The following is a 15,919-nucleotide window of genomic DNA, read 5'->3' on the forward strand; positions in this document are numbered from 1 at the left end:
AAGTTTTTCCTTTATCTTCCGTCCCCGACCTCCACTGACTGCGTGTGAAATCAAAAGGAAAATCGGACTAGATAAAGCCACAGTGCAGGCCCAGCGGCAAGTCTGGCACGGAAAACGGTACAGCCGAAGGGGGAAATGGAAATGGATAAAGGTTCTCCTTTAAGCGGTCCGAGAGGGAAGGGATTTGCTACGAAATTAGCCAAAGCAATTTGCATAAGCAGTAAAACAAAGCAAAAGCTTTGGGGGAACCCCTGCAAAATAAGAATGTCCTGTAGTGTACTCCTGAGCAGCCATAAATGGCAAAGCCTGAAAAAAGGTTGGCAAATAAAACATAAGCTGATTTCCAAATACTTTTGTTTAGGAATCCTTGGAAATTGGCTAAGCAAATTTCTTGTTTTGATTTTGTGTATGTTTTGTAACAGTGATCGATTTCTGGAAGTAATTAGAAACAGAGAATTTTCAAGGTACCAACGTACTCAATTCTCAATAAAAGAGACATAAAAATGCTATTCTGTGTCAGGATTATTCCTGCCATTCACTCTGATTCGGTCAGACACGCAATAACTTACGAAATTAGCTACACCAAAATAAATACATTTGCCATAGTATTTTTATTGATACATATATTTAAATGGAAAGAAGCGTTCCTTAATATATCCCTGTATCAACTTATTTTCTTTGATTTTCGAGTTATCCTTCATGTAAATATTAACCGAATCGGTGACCAAAGTTAATGTATTTGCATAATTAAATTAAAAATCGTTTCACTGCAAATATCATTCCATAATAAATATTATTCTCAGTTGTAACCGCAATCGATGTGTGCCCATAGGCCACACCTTTACATAAGTAAGCTTGCAATTGTTCCGCCATCACATATTTAATTTTAAACATTAATAATTTATTAATGATTAAACCCGAGATCCCGAGACATGACATCAAACCGTTGCCCAATTAAAAACCGCACTTTCGTGTCTGGTGTTGAAAAATATTCTTGTTAGCTGACTTTTCCACCGCAACAAATCTGTCCCGCTTACACATTTCAATTTTGCTCATTGCTTGCAAAACATTTCGAGCACTTTTATTTTATTGTTTGGCTTTATTTTATAGAGCCACCGTTTTATTAGGCGTAAAAATAACATTTAAATGTTAACACGCCATTTAAACACACAAATTTGCACAGGGAGAACATTTGCCTACAGTCGGGCATTGGGCATTCCATGACGGAAAAGGAGAAAACAAAAAAAAAAAGGAAAAGCGGAGGAGCAGAGGAGCACCAGAAAACTGTGGCATGCCAACAGGCGCCCGGCATGCGGTTTTTCCGGCTGCTCTGATAGGCTGGCAATGGCAGCGGAGAGACGACGACGACTACGGACAGAAACTGGATCGAAGAAAAAAAGAACGACATGAACATAGGAAAAGGAAAAAACTTGTCTGAAAATTTATTGACGAAAACAAAGTCAAGTGCTAAGGAAGAGCTCCCACACCCAACACACACCCGCCACAAGCCACAAGCGAAGGACGACGAAGACGAGGACTCTCACATCGGATTGCATGCCCGTGGAGCAACCATGGGGTCCATCCTTCCATGTGTTTACGAGCTGGCGATAAGCTTAAGGAGCAGGCGGCAGCTAGCCAACTCCACATTAAGTATGCCACACGTTGCCCACTGCAATGTCGCCACCAACCACAGCAGCAGAATCAGCAGCAGTGGCAGGGCCAGGGGAGCAGTGGAAGAACAGCGGCAGATCCAACTATAAATCTATCATGTTTACGCTGAAGCTTGACGAGCTGAGGGCGCAGAGGATGAGCCTGGATTCCGGGGGATTCCCCCGATGGGGTGTGTAATGGCAGCAGCGGGCAGAAGCACCCAAAGACATGTACACTGGGCGCACAATTTGTTTATGCAAGTCGCAAAGTGGTGGGGCAGTCAGTTCGCTTGAGGGCAAAACGTTGCTTGAATTATGGCTTTGTTTATCCCAAGTCGTACCAGAAGAGGAAAATACTCCTACAACTGCCATTCTGAAGGGTTCCGAAGTTTTTCTGCCAACGCAGACAAAACAAAAGGGGAGAGAGAGAGTCGCCCTTCCAAAGAGAAAACTTTGTAGAACGCACAATGCAACGGTCACATGTTCGTGTCCATTTGGGGAAGGGTTTGACACTTGGGCCTTTATCTCTGGCTCCTATTGGGTGGCAGGGGAAGGGCAGGGGCGTGATGTGTTATGGCATCGTAGCAATTGAATTTATTTGCCTTACTTATTGATATCGTGTGTTATTTTGATTTTATTAGTGGGCAACCCCTCAACTAGTCCTACCCTGTACTCAGTAGTACATCTGTATCTTAGTGGTTTTCATACCCGGTACTCGAAGAGTAAATAGGGTAACAGTGTGAGAATACAGCCATCTGGATGCAATAATTAGTGGCTCTAACTTTTATAGTCTCTGAGATCCAGGCGCTCAGCAAGAAGGACGGACAGACAGACAGACTGGCTCAATCGACTCGGCTATTGATGCTGATCAAGAATATCTATACTTTTTGGGGTCGGAAACGTATCCTTCTGTGCGTTACATACACCTACTTTTGTGTACGAACAAAATATACCCAATTTACTCTTCGAGTACCGGGTACTAAAAGGGGACAGCGCAAATTCCATTTTGGCTTCCCCCATTTTCATTAGCAGTTGGGGATTTTTTATTGAGGATTATTTTTGTGGTTTTGTGTTTCCCCCACGGCTCCAAAAAGGCCATTTCCTCACTGATGTCAGATGATATTCTTTTACATTTATTGCAGGAAATGTTTGAGCACATTCATAGAACACGAAATGTGAGTTGGAGTTTTTCGTTAAATGATGTCCGATTTAATGTGAGATTTATTTATTTTTCCTTCCAATTTAGGTTGATTTAAACCTACCAAAAATCAAACCCAATCTGTCCTTAATCTTAGTACGCTTTACTCCTTTTTCTTTTCCCCATAAATATTCATTTATGTGCCAAAGCCCCCAGACTTTTGTTGACTTTGTATTGAATCTGAATTTGCATTTTTATTCTCCATTCATTTATTTATAAACTTGTTGCTTCTTTGCTGAACTTTTGGACACCGAACGGACCTTAGACAGCTCTCACAGGAAAGAAACTGCAAAACAGATTATTGATTTCGTGGCCTTTTTCCGTGCCAAACACTTTGACACTTTGGTTTTGGCACTTTGACAAGCGGCACGGCTGAAAAAAGTTGCACCTGAAATATTTATGAAAATGTTTCTGACACGTTTTTAATAAGGTTTGTTCATCTTTCTTCTCCGCACACAACAAAACTTCTGCTTCAGAGTTCACCTTCAGTTGCTGCTGTTGCTGCCTTTGCGGCTTTGCTGATGCTGTTTTTGCTGTTGCTGGGGCACTGACTGACATTCCCTGGTGCTGGCTGCTTGCCTGCTTGGCTGCTTGGCTGCTGCTGCCGGCTGCCTGGCTGCGTTTGACAATTCGTGTTGTTAATTTAATTAAAATCAGCGGCTGCGGTGGTGAAAGGAATCGCGACAAGGCCATAACCCATAGACCGAAATTCAGTCGTGTGTTTGGCTGGCAGAAAGGCAATCCTGGCTGCCTCTACAAAATTTTCCAAGAAAAATGCCTCGGCTACAAAAAATAAACAAACAACCAAGCAGCCAAGTGAGCAAACGGCAATCATCAGCGGTGCAGTGTGGTTGAGAAAGGTCTACGGTGGAGGTGCCAGAGCCAGAGCCAGTGCCAGTGCCAGTGCCAGTAACAGTGGCAACGGCAGCACGTTGGCCAAGTGGCTTGTTAATTATCCAAATGATGCCTTGATGGCCTAGGTATATGGAGTGTGCTCTGGGGGCAAGAAAATTTGCAAAGTGGTCATTAAGTAAGAAACTCATTAAACAAGTTATCTAAACGAATGTGTAGGGTAGAAGGAGGGAAATGATTTTATAATTTATTTATATACTATTTATATATCCAACTACACCTTAATATCGGGCATTGCCAGGAGGGCTGTAGCCAGACTGTTTAAAATCGGACAAGTTTTGCCGAAAATCGGTTCCAGGTTGAAGTTTTAGGTTGAGATTTTCCATGGGGACTTAAAGAACTAGGGGAATTATTGCTAAAGAAATTTGATTATCATTCATTATTTTGGGATTTCCTTTTAGAGGAAGTTTCTGTTTCCCATGAGATGCATAGATGCTTTTAATGTCTCCAGTAGATTTCAGTATGTCTTGGGGCTCTGCACTTATTAAGAATATTTTAGTTATTTCCAAAAGTTATTTTCAAAAACTAAAATAAACACTTTAAAAAATTTGTTTATAACTATCTAAAATGTTGTTAAGGATAATCTTTTATTTATTAATCCCCTAGGGTTTGCTCTACACCAAGTAAAATTAAACAAAATTGTGGTTGAAAACATTCCCCATTTTCTTTGTCCACATATTTCCACACATATTTAATTTAGTTTAAGTTTCATTCTGATTAATTTCATGTGTGCCGAACCTTTCATTAGCACCGCCATAGTTCAATCCTGATTTCGCTGCTGTTGCTTAGTGTTCCTTGGATCCTTGATCCTTGGATCCATAAATCTTTACTGTCATATTAACGTTCGCTGTGCACAGCGCTCGTCACCTTCATTTTGGTGGAAGACAGTGGGAACAGACAGTGGGTCATAAAACGTTCTTCTTCAATCTCGTTAAGCGCTCTTTTGGCGCCTCGCTTCGTCTCGCCATGTCACGCTGCCAGCTCTCTCGCTCGCTCGCAGATGCTACCCATCATGTGGCAGATCCTTCATATCCCCTGCACTTAACTTCATTAAGCGGCAGCCAAATGATTTAACTTCAGCCAGACGACAGACTAGAGACGCCTTCGTCTTGCTTACTTTCTCTTTGGCCTTTCTTTTGCTCTTTCGCTGACTTTTGTACACTTCATGTGCCCCTCTTTTGCTCTCTTTTGCTTATACAGATATGTGAGATATGTGTCTGTGCGTGTGCTCGAGATTACATAAACAATTACATAAACAGCAACAAAAACTAAAAGACAGTGTGGATGAGCCGCGCAGGAAAAGTAAAAGTTGGAGATGAGGAAAGACGACGACGTCAGTCGGGAATAATCAAATTTGTCAAATGTTATACATATGTATGTGAATGTTAGCGTGTGCGCTAATTACAACAAAAGAAAATTTAAAAATATAATAATCCTTCTTGCTTTTGCCAAATTTTAAGAATTTTTCAAATAATTTGTTTAAAAATAATTATAATTTTAACAGGTTGGAATAATTTTGAAAAATTGTATTATTTAATAATAATTTTAATGTTAATAATATTTTTACCGAGAAGGGGCGTGTGAGACGCTTCTTACGCGTCGCAACTTTTATACCCGGCATTCAGTACTACTTCTGTACCTTAGCGGTGTTTTGTCAAATTTTAAATTGTTTCTTCATCTGTCATCTGTCATCTACATCTACAACACTTCTCACACCAACACGCTCCGTTAGCTCGCCGCCCTTCCCTAGACCCACATACTGCAGACTCGCGGCAGAGGCAGAGGCAGCGACCGCACACAAAAAAAAAAAACAAATAAAAGCTGCGGGACGGGGTGGGTTAAAAGTCCGCACAGTCATCGGCAGGGGGTGGGCAGAGGCAGGGGCCGAGTGAAGCAGAAGCTGAGTGTGAATGAAAGAATGTAAAAAGAGCAACAAAAGCTGCGGGACAGGGTGGGTTTAGCCAGTGGAAATTTATTTATCCATTGTGGCTATAATAATGATCCGATCGGATCCCAATTTGGTGATCTGATAGATATGGCCATTTCCTACGGAAGCTTTTACATAAGCTCTATCGACTCGGCTATTGATGCTGATCACTTTATGGGGTCGGAAACGCTTCCTTCTGTGCGTTACATACAACCGTTATTCCAGAAAAATACAATATGCCCTATTTACTCTTCGAGTGCCGGGTATAAAAATTGTGTGTTCGGAGTAGTGGGACCGTAAAAAGGTCTCTTATCAATACAACTTCCCTTTTCTCTCAGTGTATTTTTAGGTTGTATTTTTGTGGGTGGTGAACATGTGTGTGTGTGTGTTATTCAGGACAATAAAAATTACACTTAATTCGGTATTTAAGTGGCGACACACACAATCACAACAACCAAGGAGCACACACGAGACACATAAAAAGCCATTCAACAGCCCCCGTCACACCCCTAGTGCCTAAAGTTGGTTGAGTGTTAAGTATCATTATGTAATGTCACATTTAAACAAAGGAAATGATCCCAGCCACTCGCTTCCAGAGTGCTTCGAGTGTTTGTGACATTTGTTGACGTGTTAAAAAAGGAAGGGAGTCAAGACCCAAGTCAAAGTCAAAGGAAACTCAAGAAATGACTCGGAGTCAAGTGATTGTTGAAACTATCACACGGCTGGGAATGGATTAGGGAGAAATCCCATTATAAGAACAGATGACAGATAAACCAGACAGAAATACAATGAGTTATTTCCATAAAAGCAGAAGATCATTTGTCAGTCGAAAAGTAGAATCTCCTAATTCATCGCTAATGTAATCAGCGGAGAGGAGGGGAGAAGTGTGGAAACTGACAGTTAAACATTCTTTGAAAAATATGCGCTGATAAATACACTTTAAAGTTTACTGAGTTTTGGTTCAAATATCTTTAAGGTATCTCAATCTAATCTCAATATTTATGTCTTTTATTTTCTCAATATCCAACACAGCTACGTTAGTAGTCTCTCGTATTGGTTGTGGTTTCATGCCACATTTTTGAGTCATCCTTGGCGTTTAATTTCCTTTTATCAGCAAACAACAAGGCGAATATCTAGGATTTCTAGATAAAGTTTTAGAGCAATTCCCATGTGAAAAATTTGATGGAACTCTCCCAACTCTCCCATTTTCGTTAAAGCCTTTTAAGAGACATTTTCTCAGACCACTCACATCCTGATTTACTCTAAAAGGGGATTCGAAGCAATAAAAATAAAATGATTTTGCGCTTCGCTTCATCGCTTAATGGGTAAATGGGTGAATGCGGGAATAGGCATGGGAATGGGCAAGGGAATGTAAGGCGTGGCCGCCCGTGGGGTCTGCCTTCGTGCTGCTTATCTGCCTTGATTAGCAATTAGCACGTGTCCGTGTCCGTGTCCGGGTCTTCTGTGGCCCAACGGGCAGCAACAGCATTGAGTTATTGTGGCAAAGGTCAGGCTATGGCCGAGGCCAATGTCCAGACGGGCGGCGGCCCGTCAGAGCCAACATCCCGCATGGGGAACGTCATGGGGAACCTTGAGATTAATGATGTTGCCTCGAGTGGCGGCTGCGGCGGCTACCCGTAAGCATAAGGATATGGGAAACCCATTTCTTCTACGGTTAGGATTTGGATTGGTTACGCCCCTCTTTTTTTCCTCTCCTTGTGTGCAGTGGCATAAATCAAGAAGATTATCAGGTAGCGATAGTCGCAGCAAAAGGATTTGCATATGCAATTTCGTTGACAGGAGTCTCCTTTTTGTTGTCGTTTGTCGTCCCTTACCCTTATAGACATACGCTACAAATGAGTCTCGTTAGAACGTGTGTCGTGTGTCCTGGCGGCATATCCGCCACGAGGTTGCATCCAATTAGTAGACCATTCAATGGGATGGCAATTGTTGGTCACTTCTAGGGTGTCATGTGAATAACGGATGGACTGAAAGGCATCATTATTCTATATTTTGTTTGTAAAATGATTTAGCTATGCTTTACATTGGAATAGTTCATCTCACATTTCCAGATATCTACACCTTAATTAAGACATTTAACTCCAGTCCTCACTCGGCCATAAATAGTATAACTGTCTCCATCGTCAGCTTCCTATCCCCACAAACATAATTAGGATACACTTCACAATATTTATCGCTCCCTTCAGTACCATGTGCCCTCCCATAACTTGATTCCAAGTTGATCTTCTCCTTGCCCGCAGCTAAATCAAAATCGCACCAAGACTACAAACTTTGCAAGCTAATAAATGGCATGGAAAAGTTTTCGGTTCGCTCGTTTGTCATTTTCCTGGTTAACTGCGACCGCCAAAGAGATGAAAGGAATGAGGGGCGGTAGGTCAAAGAATAATTGTCAATTTGTTTTGTGGCACCGAAAAGGGTCCCCTCCTCTGATGCTCCTCAGGAAGACGGCGGCTGCTCTTTGGGGCAAATAACGCCTGACAGCAATAAAATTTATTTAAGTGGCCTCATAATTGTTAACAACAAGAAGAACAAATATAATAATAAAAGGCAAACAAAGGCAGCTGCAAGTGAAATGAGCAATTATTAAGCCATGAAAAATTTAAACCCCCCCCCCCCCCCCCCCCCCACCAGCAAGAGCAGCAACAACAGCAACAAAACCAAAAACAACAACAGCAGGCGTCATAATAAAGTTATTATCCGAGAGACAGGGAACGGGGGGAGAGAGCGGGTTGGCATTTGGTAGGGGCTCTGCGAAGAGATACGCAAAATACTCAACAATGAAAATATTAATAACGTTAATGAAATTCTCATTTGCTTGGTCGGCTCAAAAGCACGGGCGGTGGCTGTGGATAATAATGCTAATGGGGGGAGAGCCACCACGGTGGCAGGAAGGCCTGTTGTAGGCGACAAGTGAAATGCCAAGGGTTAAGTTAATGGCCTCGCAAAGCTCAAGTTAGATTAAATATAAGGTGAGGCAGCTGAAAATGTGCTGGTGAATTTGTCGATCGTCGCTGAGAGAGAGAGGAAGTGAGTTAACAGCAAGAGCATAGCAAAGCCCTACCATTAGTTTTGTTATACCTTGCCCAGACATTCGTCTTCTTTTGCCCACACCGAGGCTCCCTTTCACCCACAGCCTTCTTTTTCTCTTTTGTCTCGCAAAGCAAATATTTGCCCCGCTAAGTAGGCAGCAAAAAAAACTTTAAATGCGTGTTCGTATGTGTGTGTGATTGCGGGGGCGTGTAAATGTGTGTGCTTCTACGTTTGCTTGTGTGCGTGATTTCGGTCAGTGGCAACATGATTTCTTTGTTTTTTTGTGTTTTATTTTCCGTAGAATAGTCTTAATGAATTTTTCATGGGACTTTGATGACATTCAAGTACCAGAACTTTGTTTGCCTGTGTTCTTCCTGCCAAGCATGATTGTGTGTGAGAGTTTGCTATGCAAAATTTAATGTATTGCATTATTAAATTTGCTTATCTTAGCACATGGAAATTGTCTGTGCGGTTTGTGCACAGAGCATAAATCATCAAGAACATCAAGAACCATTCATTTCAGATGTAAACCATTCTTAAGCTTACATTCGTTGTTAGGTAAAATATAAGCCGCTTCAAAACACATGTACTTGAGCATTATTTAAAGAAAGATAATTACATTTTGCACAGTACAATTTATTCATTGGGAAACCAGACAATTTGTTGAATTTTCCATGACTTCTGTACGTTTTATTTATTGAAGCACTGCACTCCACACCCATAATCAATCAGACATAATTCATTCAATCGAAATTGATATAATGATCATTAAAGCATAATCAACTTTTGCAATTTAGTTCTAGACTAAGTAGATTACAGCTGTGTTAATTGGCCATGAAAAAAGGTCAGCTATTTGTGGGTATTTAAAGTGCAGTTAGCTGATTTAATCGTACAAACCAAATTAGCCATGGTTCTGTACTGTTTATCTCTGGTTTAAAAAGTCTCATCATCTAGTCATGCATTTGAAAAACACGTACATTCAGATTGGGATTCAGTGCGTCAGCCACATATCCATCCAGATATCTCCAAAACCCATTCCCATGTCACATTTTAATTGCCCTGACACTGTCAGCGCTACTCCGACAAGGGCCTTACACAGAGAGCAGAGCCGCCATTAATTTAGTTACCCATCCTGCCACACCACGGGAATGTCATGCAACATGTTAAATAACAAGTGATTTACATTTTTTTTTCCTTTTTCATACGTTACATTCTTACTGGGCAGCATTCCGCGCACGTGCCGGCCATGATTGTAATGCAATTAAATGAATAATTAAATATAATATGCCGCCGGACACATTTGTCCCAACAGCAATGTCCGAAATCAGAAACAGAATCAGAGAGCCTAGCAAATGCTCAATCTTTGCAGTGGAGTTTTCTCGTATTTAAACATAAATATAATCGATACATTTATGAACAAATTATCTCTGGAAAATAGGCATATAATTTATACAGATATTTTTAACAATTTTGTAACGCAAGCGAAAGAAATAAATATATTGTAGATGGAATAGACACTTTTAATGTTGGCAATATCGGCCCTGTAATAAGAATAGAGGGGAATGTGTTGGCCTCTTGCTTTCGTATTTGTGCATTTCGTGTGCCTCTGTGTGATGTTTTTTCTTTGCATCCGCTGCTGCTTCTGCTGATTCATGATTTTGTTGTTGTGTGTTCTTGGGCATAATAGTGAAGAGCACCGAAGACAGTCGACTGAAAGCGGAGTTCGTTCTAGATATCTTGATTAATTTCACGAACAAGACACTGAAACGACAGCTTGCGGATAAGCAGATCAGTCGAGTTCGACGGCAGCGACGAGTCTCACGAAGGACAGCAGGGCTGGGACGACAACGATTTGGGTTCTTCACGACACCGGTAGACGGGTGGCCAGCTGGTGGCCAGAAGGCGTCTAGCTGACGGCCATCTGGCCAGCGAGGAATCTTGCCTCCAGTGGATTTATGGGAAAGCTTATGACAGGTCACTGTTCTTTAATTGAATCAAAGTCGTTTAATTAGTTCAACAAACTGGAAATCAGTACATTCCAGGAACTCACACTACGACAATTTCCTAATCAGTGTAGGCATGAGTAAAGTATTATTTTCAGAGTTATTTCCTTAATTGATAAACTTTGTATATTGCACTCACTAAAACAATATATTTATCAAATTATGCTAGTAGAAAAGTTGACCAAAACTCTGCTGGAATTCTGGAATGCTGGAATTTTACGAATGATTTGTCTGAAATTTTGACGCTTACTTTACAGTGTTGTGTAACGACAAGTGGTAGAAATGTTGGGGACTCAACTTGCACACATCAACTTAAAGTGCCAATAAATTTAATTGGTATATTTGTAAATGTTTTCTGAATGTTTTTTAAACGTTACCCTAAATTATATTTTTCAATAGAGTTAATAGACTATTTATTTCCATATAAAAACTCACCATTATTGAGCGTAGAGCCGCCCACATTGACGCCGTTGCCCTCGCTGCCCGTGTCGGTGCTCAGAGCCATCGACGTGGCCAATAGACAGGCAAAGACCACCACGATATGCATTAGAAATATTGCAAAGTGATTAAACATGTTGGTGTAACTGTATATGGATTAAACTTTGTGTTCAACGTTTTGTTTGCCTCATCAATTATGCAAGAAAACGATTTTAATTAATTAGTGCCGCAATTTGTTGTTATCATTACTTAAATATATTTTTTCACTACTTCGTTTTTTTTTGTATATTGAAAAGTGCTGCACAGTTTTTGCAAGTTGATTGTTTAATGCTGTTTATGTTTTTATTATAATTTTTTTAATGCTGCACATTTAATTGGTATATGTACACGGGCGTTTTTTGCATGGTGTTTTCCTGAAATGTAAGGGAGAAATTATGAAATGAAATGACATCATTAATCACAGACTAAAACATAAATTTAAAGGGCAATAACATCAAACAAGACGAGTGGTCCAATTTGCCTATAGATTTATATTTATAAATATATTACATTTAAAGGCAGACTCTGCTGATTTATTTAATACCCGAACCACGAAACAGACGCCACCCCAGACGACAGCAGACATTCAGTTCACAGTGGCCCTGTCTGGTCATGAGCGGGAGGCGGGATAAAAATGCTGTGCAAATTCTTGATTGAATTTCGCCTGACGTAAGCGGATTAAAAATAAATTCTATGGGAAAGTATAAAACAACATACCACACAACAAAACACAACAAAACACAACAGAGGGAAAGAGAGAAAGAAGAAAAAGGAGTTATGGCGGTCAAGTCATAAATACGCAGTCGAGAAAAAGGACAAATGTCAGCAACCCAGCATCAGCGACAAAAAAAATATACAAAAAAATAAAACCGGGAACATTGATTAATAAGCAAATTCCTTCACCAAATTAACACATATCAAACGCACTGTACAATGCAATTTACAAATTAGTTTGTTTCAATTTCAAATGCAATTAATTAATTGAAGCTTTAATTTAACAATTAACTGCTTCTGTTCAAGTGCCATTCCACATTGAATTGAAATTCAAGCCACAATTGATATCTCATGCCTCAAGTGCCCATCGCCTTAATTAAAACCTAATCAGATACTCCATTAAACGTGGCTCAGACAGAGAACAGTATTAAAAACATCGAGACCCCCCCCGCACGTTCCTCATTTATAAGCTGGACTAAACCGCTTAGGGGAGACGGAGACGGAGACGGAGACAGAGACTCTAAAGCCAAACATAACACTGCAAAAAAAACCGGTGTCTAAAATGTATGAAAATACTTGGGCCAAATTTTCAAATATTTTTAAGATGTGCAGATAGTGAAGCACTCACTCAATTGATTCAAAGTAAATCCAAACTAGCGAACATACTTCTCTCGCTCACACAGCATGCTTTTCCCATAAAGTTTTCATCGCTTTCTGGCTCACACAGTCATTGAAATACGTAACTGAAATTTGAACAATTTCATTTGTGGTGAGTGTGCAATTAAAAAAAAATTAGTCTGTATAATTGTTTTCTACTCAGGTCTAGCCCCTAACCATGGATATGCCAACTTTCAAGTGTATTATTATAGGCGATGCAAACTGTGGCAAAACCACATTTTTGAAGCGCCATCTAATTGGAGAATTTAATACGAAATATGTGCCCACGGTCAAGTACGCAACCAATGTGGACACACTGATATTCAGCACCACTCGCGGACCCATTCGTTTCGATGTTTGGGACTGGGGTAAGGAGGACAAGGAGCTGGAACGCTATCCAGATGACTTCTACAAGGACAGTCAGTGTTCGATCTTGATGTTTGATCTGTGTGCGGTGGATGCCTTCGATACTTTTCCCAACTACGCTGTAATGTTGGAGAAATTCTGTGCGGATATACCAATAGCCATCTGTGGCAACAAGGCGGATATCAAGCTTGATTTCGCATTGAGACCAGAAACCTTTTTGGGATATGGCACCGAACCGGAGGATCGCATTTATAGCGAAATATCAGTCAAGACTAATACCAATATCAATGGACCGTTTCTTTATTTGGCACGCAGCCTGTTTAAGGACTTCACACTGCAGTTTGTCAAGCTGCCTCGCTTGGTGCTGCCTCCGCCCGTGAGCATCGTAAAGATGTCTTAACTTTGAAGTAATTCAAAGAAACAACAGCACACATAGGCACCTAAACAACACTGGAATACATTCCCTCTCTAGAGAAATGATTGTCCTCCATCCCACTTCATTTTTAACACCTAAAAACCATATAAATTTCATCTATGGATGTGCAATCTATATCAAAATCTTGAGACCTTTGCTTGGTTGCATTACAAATAAATCTCTGAAAATTAGCGGTCATTCCAACATTCTTTCCTTCCAAAATATCTCCACTTGTGTCAAAGTTTCCTCTTGTTTTTCTCAGTGCGCTGTCAGGTTGCAGTGCTATTGGCATCACCATCATCATCAGCATCAGCTTCGTCCTCCTTCTCTGCTCTTCTTGTGGTTATCTGTGGCTGCCTGTGCTCGTATGTAGATTCTTTTTCCATTCTGTTTGCCTTCTAGTCTTCCTGGTTGTGTCATAAGCGCAAAGCAATTTGCTCTGTCAGCTGTTGTTTTACACTCCCAGTGCCCCATTCCTCTCTCTCTCTATCCGAGCGGGTCTATCTCCGGTTCTTGGATCGGCACCTTCTCCTGCTTCTCCTGCTCTTCCTGCTCCTTCAATCTCCTTCATTGTATTGCAATATGAATGCATTCCAATTAGAATACTTCCTTCGGGGCCAGCTGTTATGGATGGATTTGCCGCTTCGTTCATTCAAAGTTATTGAAATCCATTTGTGAACTTAATTGATTTCCTCGTTTTGCGGACATTTAAAGGAGCTATGTGGGGTCCCTCTCCGCTCCGACCACGACTTTTTAGCCTTGCAGATGTGCCCCACCAAAATGGTTGGCATCTCTATTAGCTGAAGTAGCTGAGAGTAGTCGCCGTGCTAGCTCCCACAACTCCCTCAATATTTCTTCGTTTTTTTTCACGCCCCAACAATTTGGAACAAGGCAAATGTTAGCCCACTCCCACACACAAACACACATTCTCATACACACACAGCTCCCAAAAGCAACTCCACATCCCGTCTCTGTACACAGCGTCTATGCATTTTTTCGCATGCAAAAACTAGTAGAAACAAAATAAAGCAAACAAAAAAAAGAAATGCTTTTTGTATTATTGCCAAAAGTTATTATGGCGGGCAGAGCATTCCAATTTTGTTTTGTTTCCTTCCTACCCCTCACTGGCTCTTTTTATTCCGCCCCTCCATCTCACGCTTTATATCTCCATCTCCTGCTGCATCCTCCCACTCCTCGCCATCGCGTCTGCGGTGCATACTTTGCGGTTGACTGGAAAAGTTTTGCCTTTCCACGAACTAAGGAATGTTGATGTCACGGTGCCGTTTGCTGCCTCCCCGCTAAGTGGAATCTTTTGCCAAATATTTGGGAATCTGTTGCGAAATGTTGTGGATTTTTTATTGGTAAATTGGAAATCGGGACTTTAATTGTGCTTCATCGTATAATTTTTGAGGCTGCAATACATACATCATACATTATTCATACATTATTTGAAAAAAAAGGTCCTCAAGAATTTGTGCATTTCAAATTCTTGGGTTCATTTACATATACTAGGCATATTTTCGGATACAAAATTCTCATAGTACCTACTGACTTCCATTAGGTGCAGCTCTAGTTAAAACTTCTGAAATAACGAATACCTTACAAATCTTGAAAAGTGGTGAATGCTCCTATGGCTTATATTATTTATTTCATAAAATATTGTTTCTTTTTAGAGGCGTTCGGTAAGTCGATTTTTTAACTTTAACCCTATGCTCTTTTACCTGTCAAATGTTCTTCGTACAACCCCATGAAGAGTATTAAAATATTCAACTTTTGCAAAAACAATTGAAAAACCATCTGTGCCGGTTGCCAGTAGTTTTACTCTCTGCTCTTAAAGCGTTTGATTTTTGCAATCTAGCTAATAGCGAAAAGTCAACACTGCCGCCGGGGCTTTGATTCGAAATGACAGTGAGTAATGTTTGTTTTATTTCACTTTTATTTTTTTGAACTCCGAGGGTAATGGGCAATATCTTGACTCTGCAAAGGTCTCATCCTGACGGTTTCGTTCATTTAAATCAATATTAATAGCGATGTTTACGCCCCACAGGAAGTGAGAATGGGGCCGTGTGCCGGTGCCGGTGCCTGTGCTGGTGCCAGTGGTGGTACCTTTTTGCAGTCTTCTGCAATCTCCTGCCTTTCCTGATGAGTACAAAAAAAAGAAAGCAGAAATGCACGCACGAATGCGCTGTATCCTACTGAATGACGATGGCTATCCTCCTGCTGCTCCTTCTGCTGCTGAGACCCCTCCTACTGTGACTCCTGTTCTGTCTGTTGTACATACTCCTCCTACTGTGACTCCTGCTTCGACGACGACTCCTCCTTCTGTTCCTACTGAGCTCTGAGTCTCCCACGAAGCATTCATTCGCTTGTGCATAATAAATCAATTTACATTTTCTCTCGCCACACGCAAAAATGAAATGCAAATAATGGCAACAAACTGGAATGGAGAAGGGAGTACGAATCCTGCTTTGAGTGGGGATGGGTTTGGGGAAGTGGTAAATGAAAGATGTAGCAATGGTGGAACACTTTTCACCGCAGAGATTTACGCGC

At 40.9% G+C, this 15,919-nt stretch overlaps 2 protein-coding genes across 2 annotated transcripts in view; one reads left to right on the top strand and one right to left on the bottom strand.

Annotated features, from left to right (window-relative positions):
• LOC117587660 (neurotrimin) overlaps window positions 1-11,430 on the bottom strand; it is a 47,906-nt gene extending 36,476 nt beyond the window's left edge. Inside the window, exon 1 of the mRNA XM_034278550.1 lies at window positions 11,176-11,430. Coding sequence (XP_034134441.1) covers window positions 11,176-11,314 — 139 coding nt within the window. The 5' untranslated portion in view covers window positions 11,315-11,430. The remainder of the gene's footprint in view (window positions 1-11,175) is intronic.
• A 1,321-nt stretch (window positions 11,431-12,751) lies between these two features.
• On the top strand, window positions 12,752-13,450 carry LOC117587662 (GTP-binding nuclear protein Ran-like). The gene has a single exon (XM_034278552.1). The coding sequence runs from the start codon at window positions 12,767-12,769 to the stop codon at window positions 13,352-13,354; it is 588 nt and encodes a 195-aa protein (XP_034134443.1). The 5' UTR covers window positions 12,752-12,766; the 3' UTR covers window positions 13,355-13,450.
• The last annotated feature ends 2,469 nt before the right edge of the window (window positions 13,451-15,919 follow it).

This window comes from Drosophila guanche, unplaced genomic scaffold (genome assembly GCF_900245975.1).
Source record: "Drosophila guanche unplaced genomic scaffold, DGUA_6, whole genome shotgun sequence".
NCBI lineage: Eukaryota > Metazoa > Arthropoda > Insecta > Diptera > Drosophilidae > Drosophila > Drosophila guanche.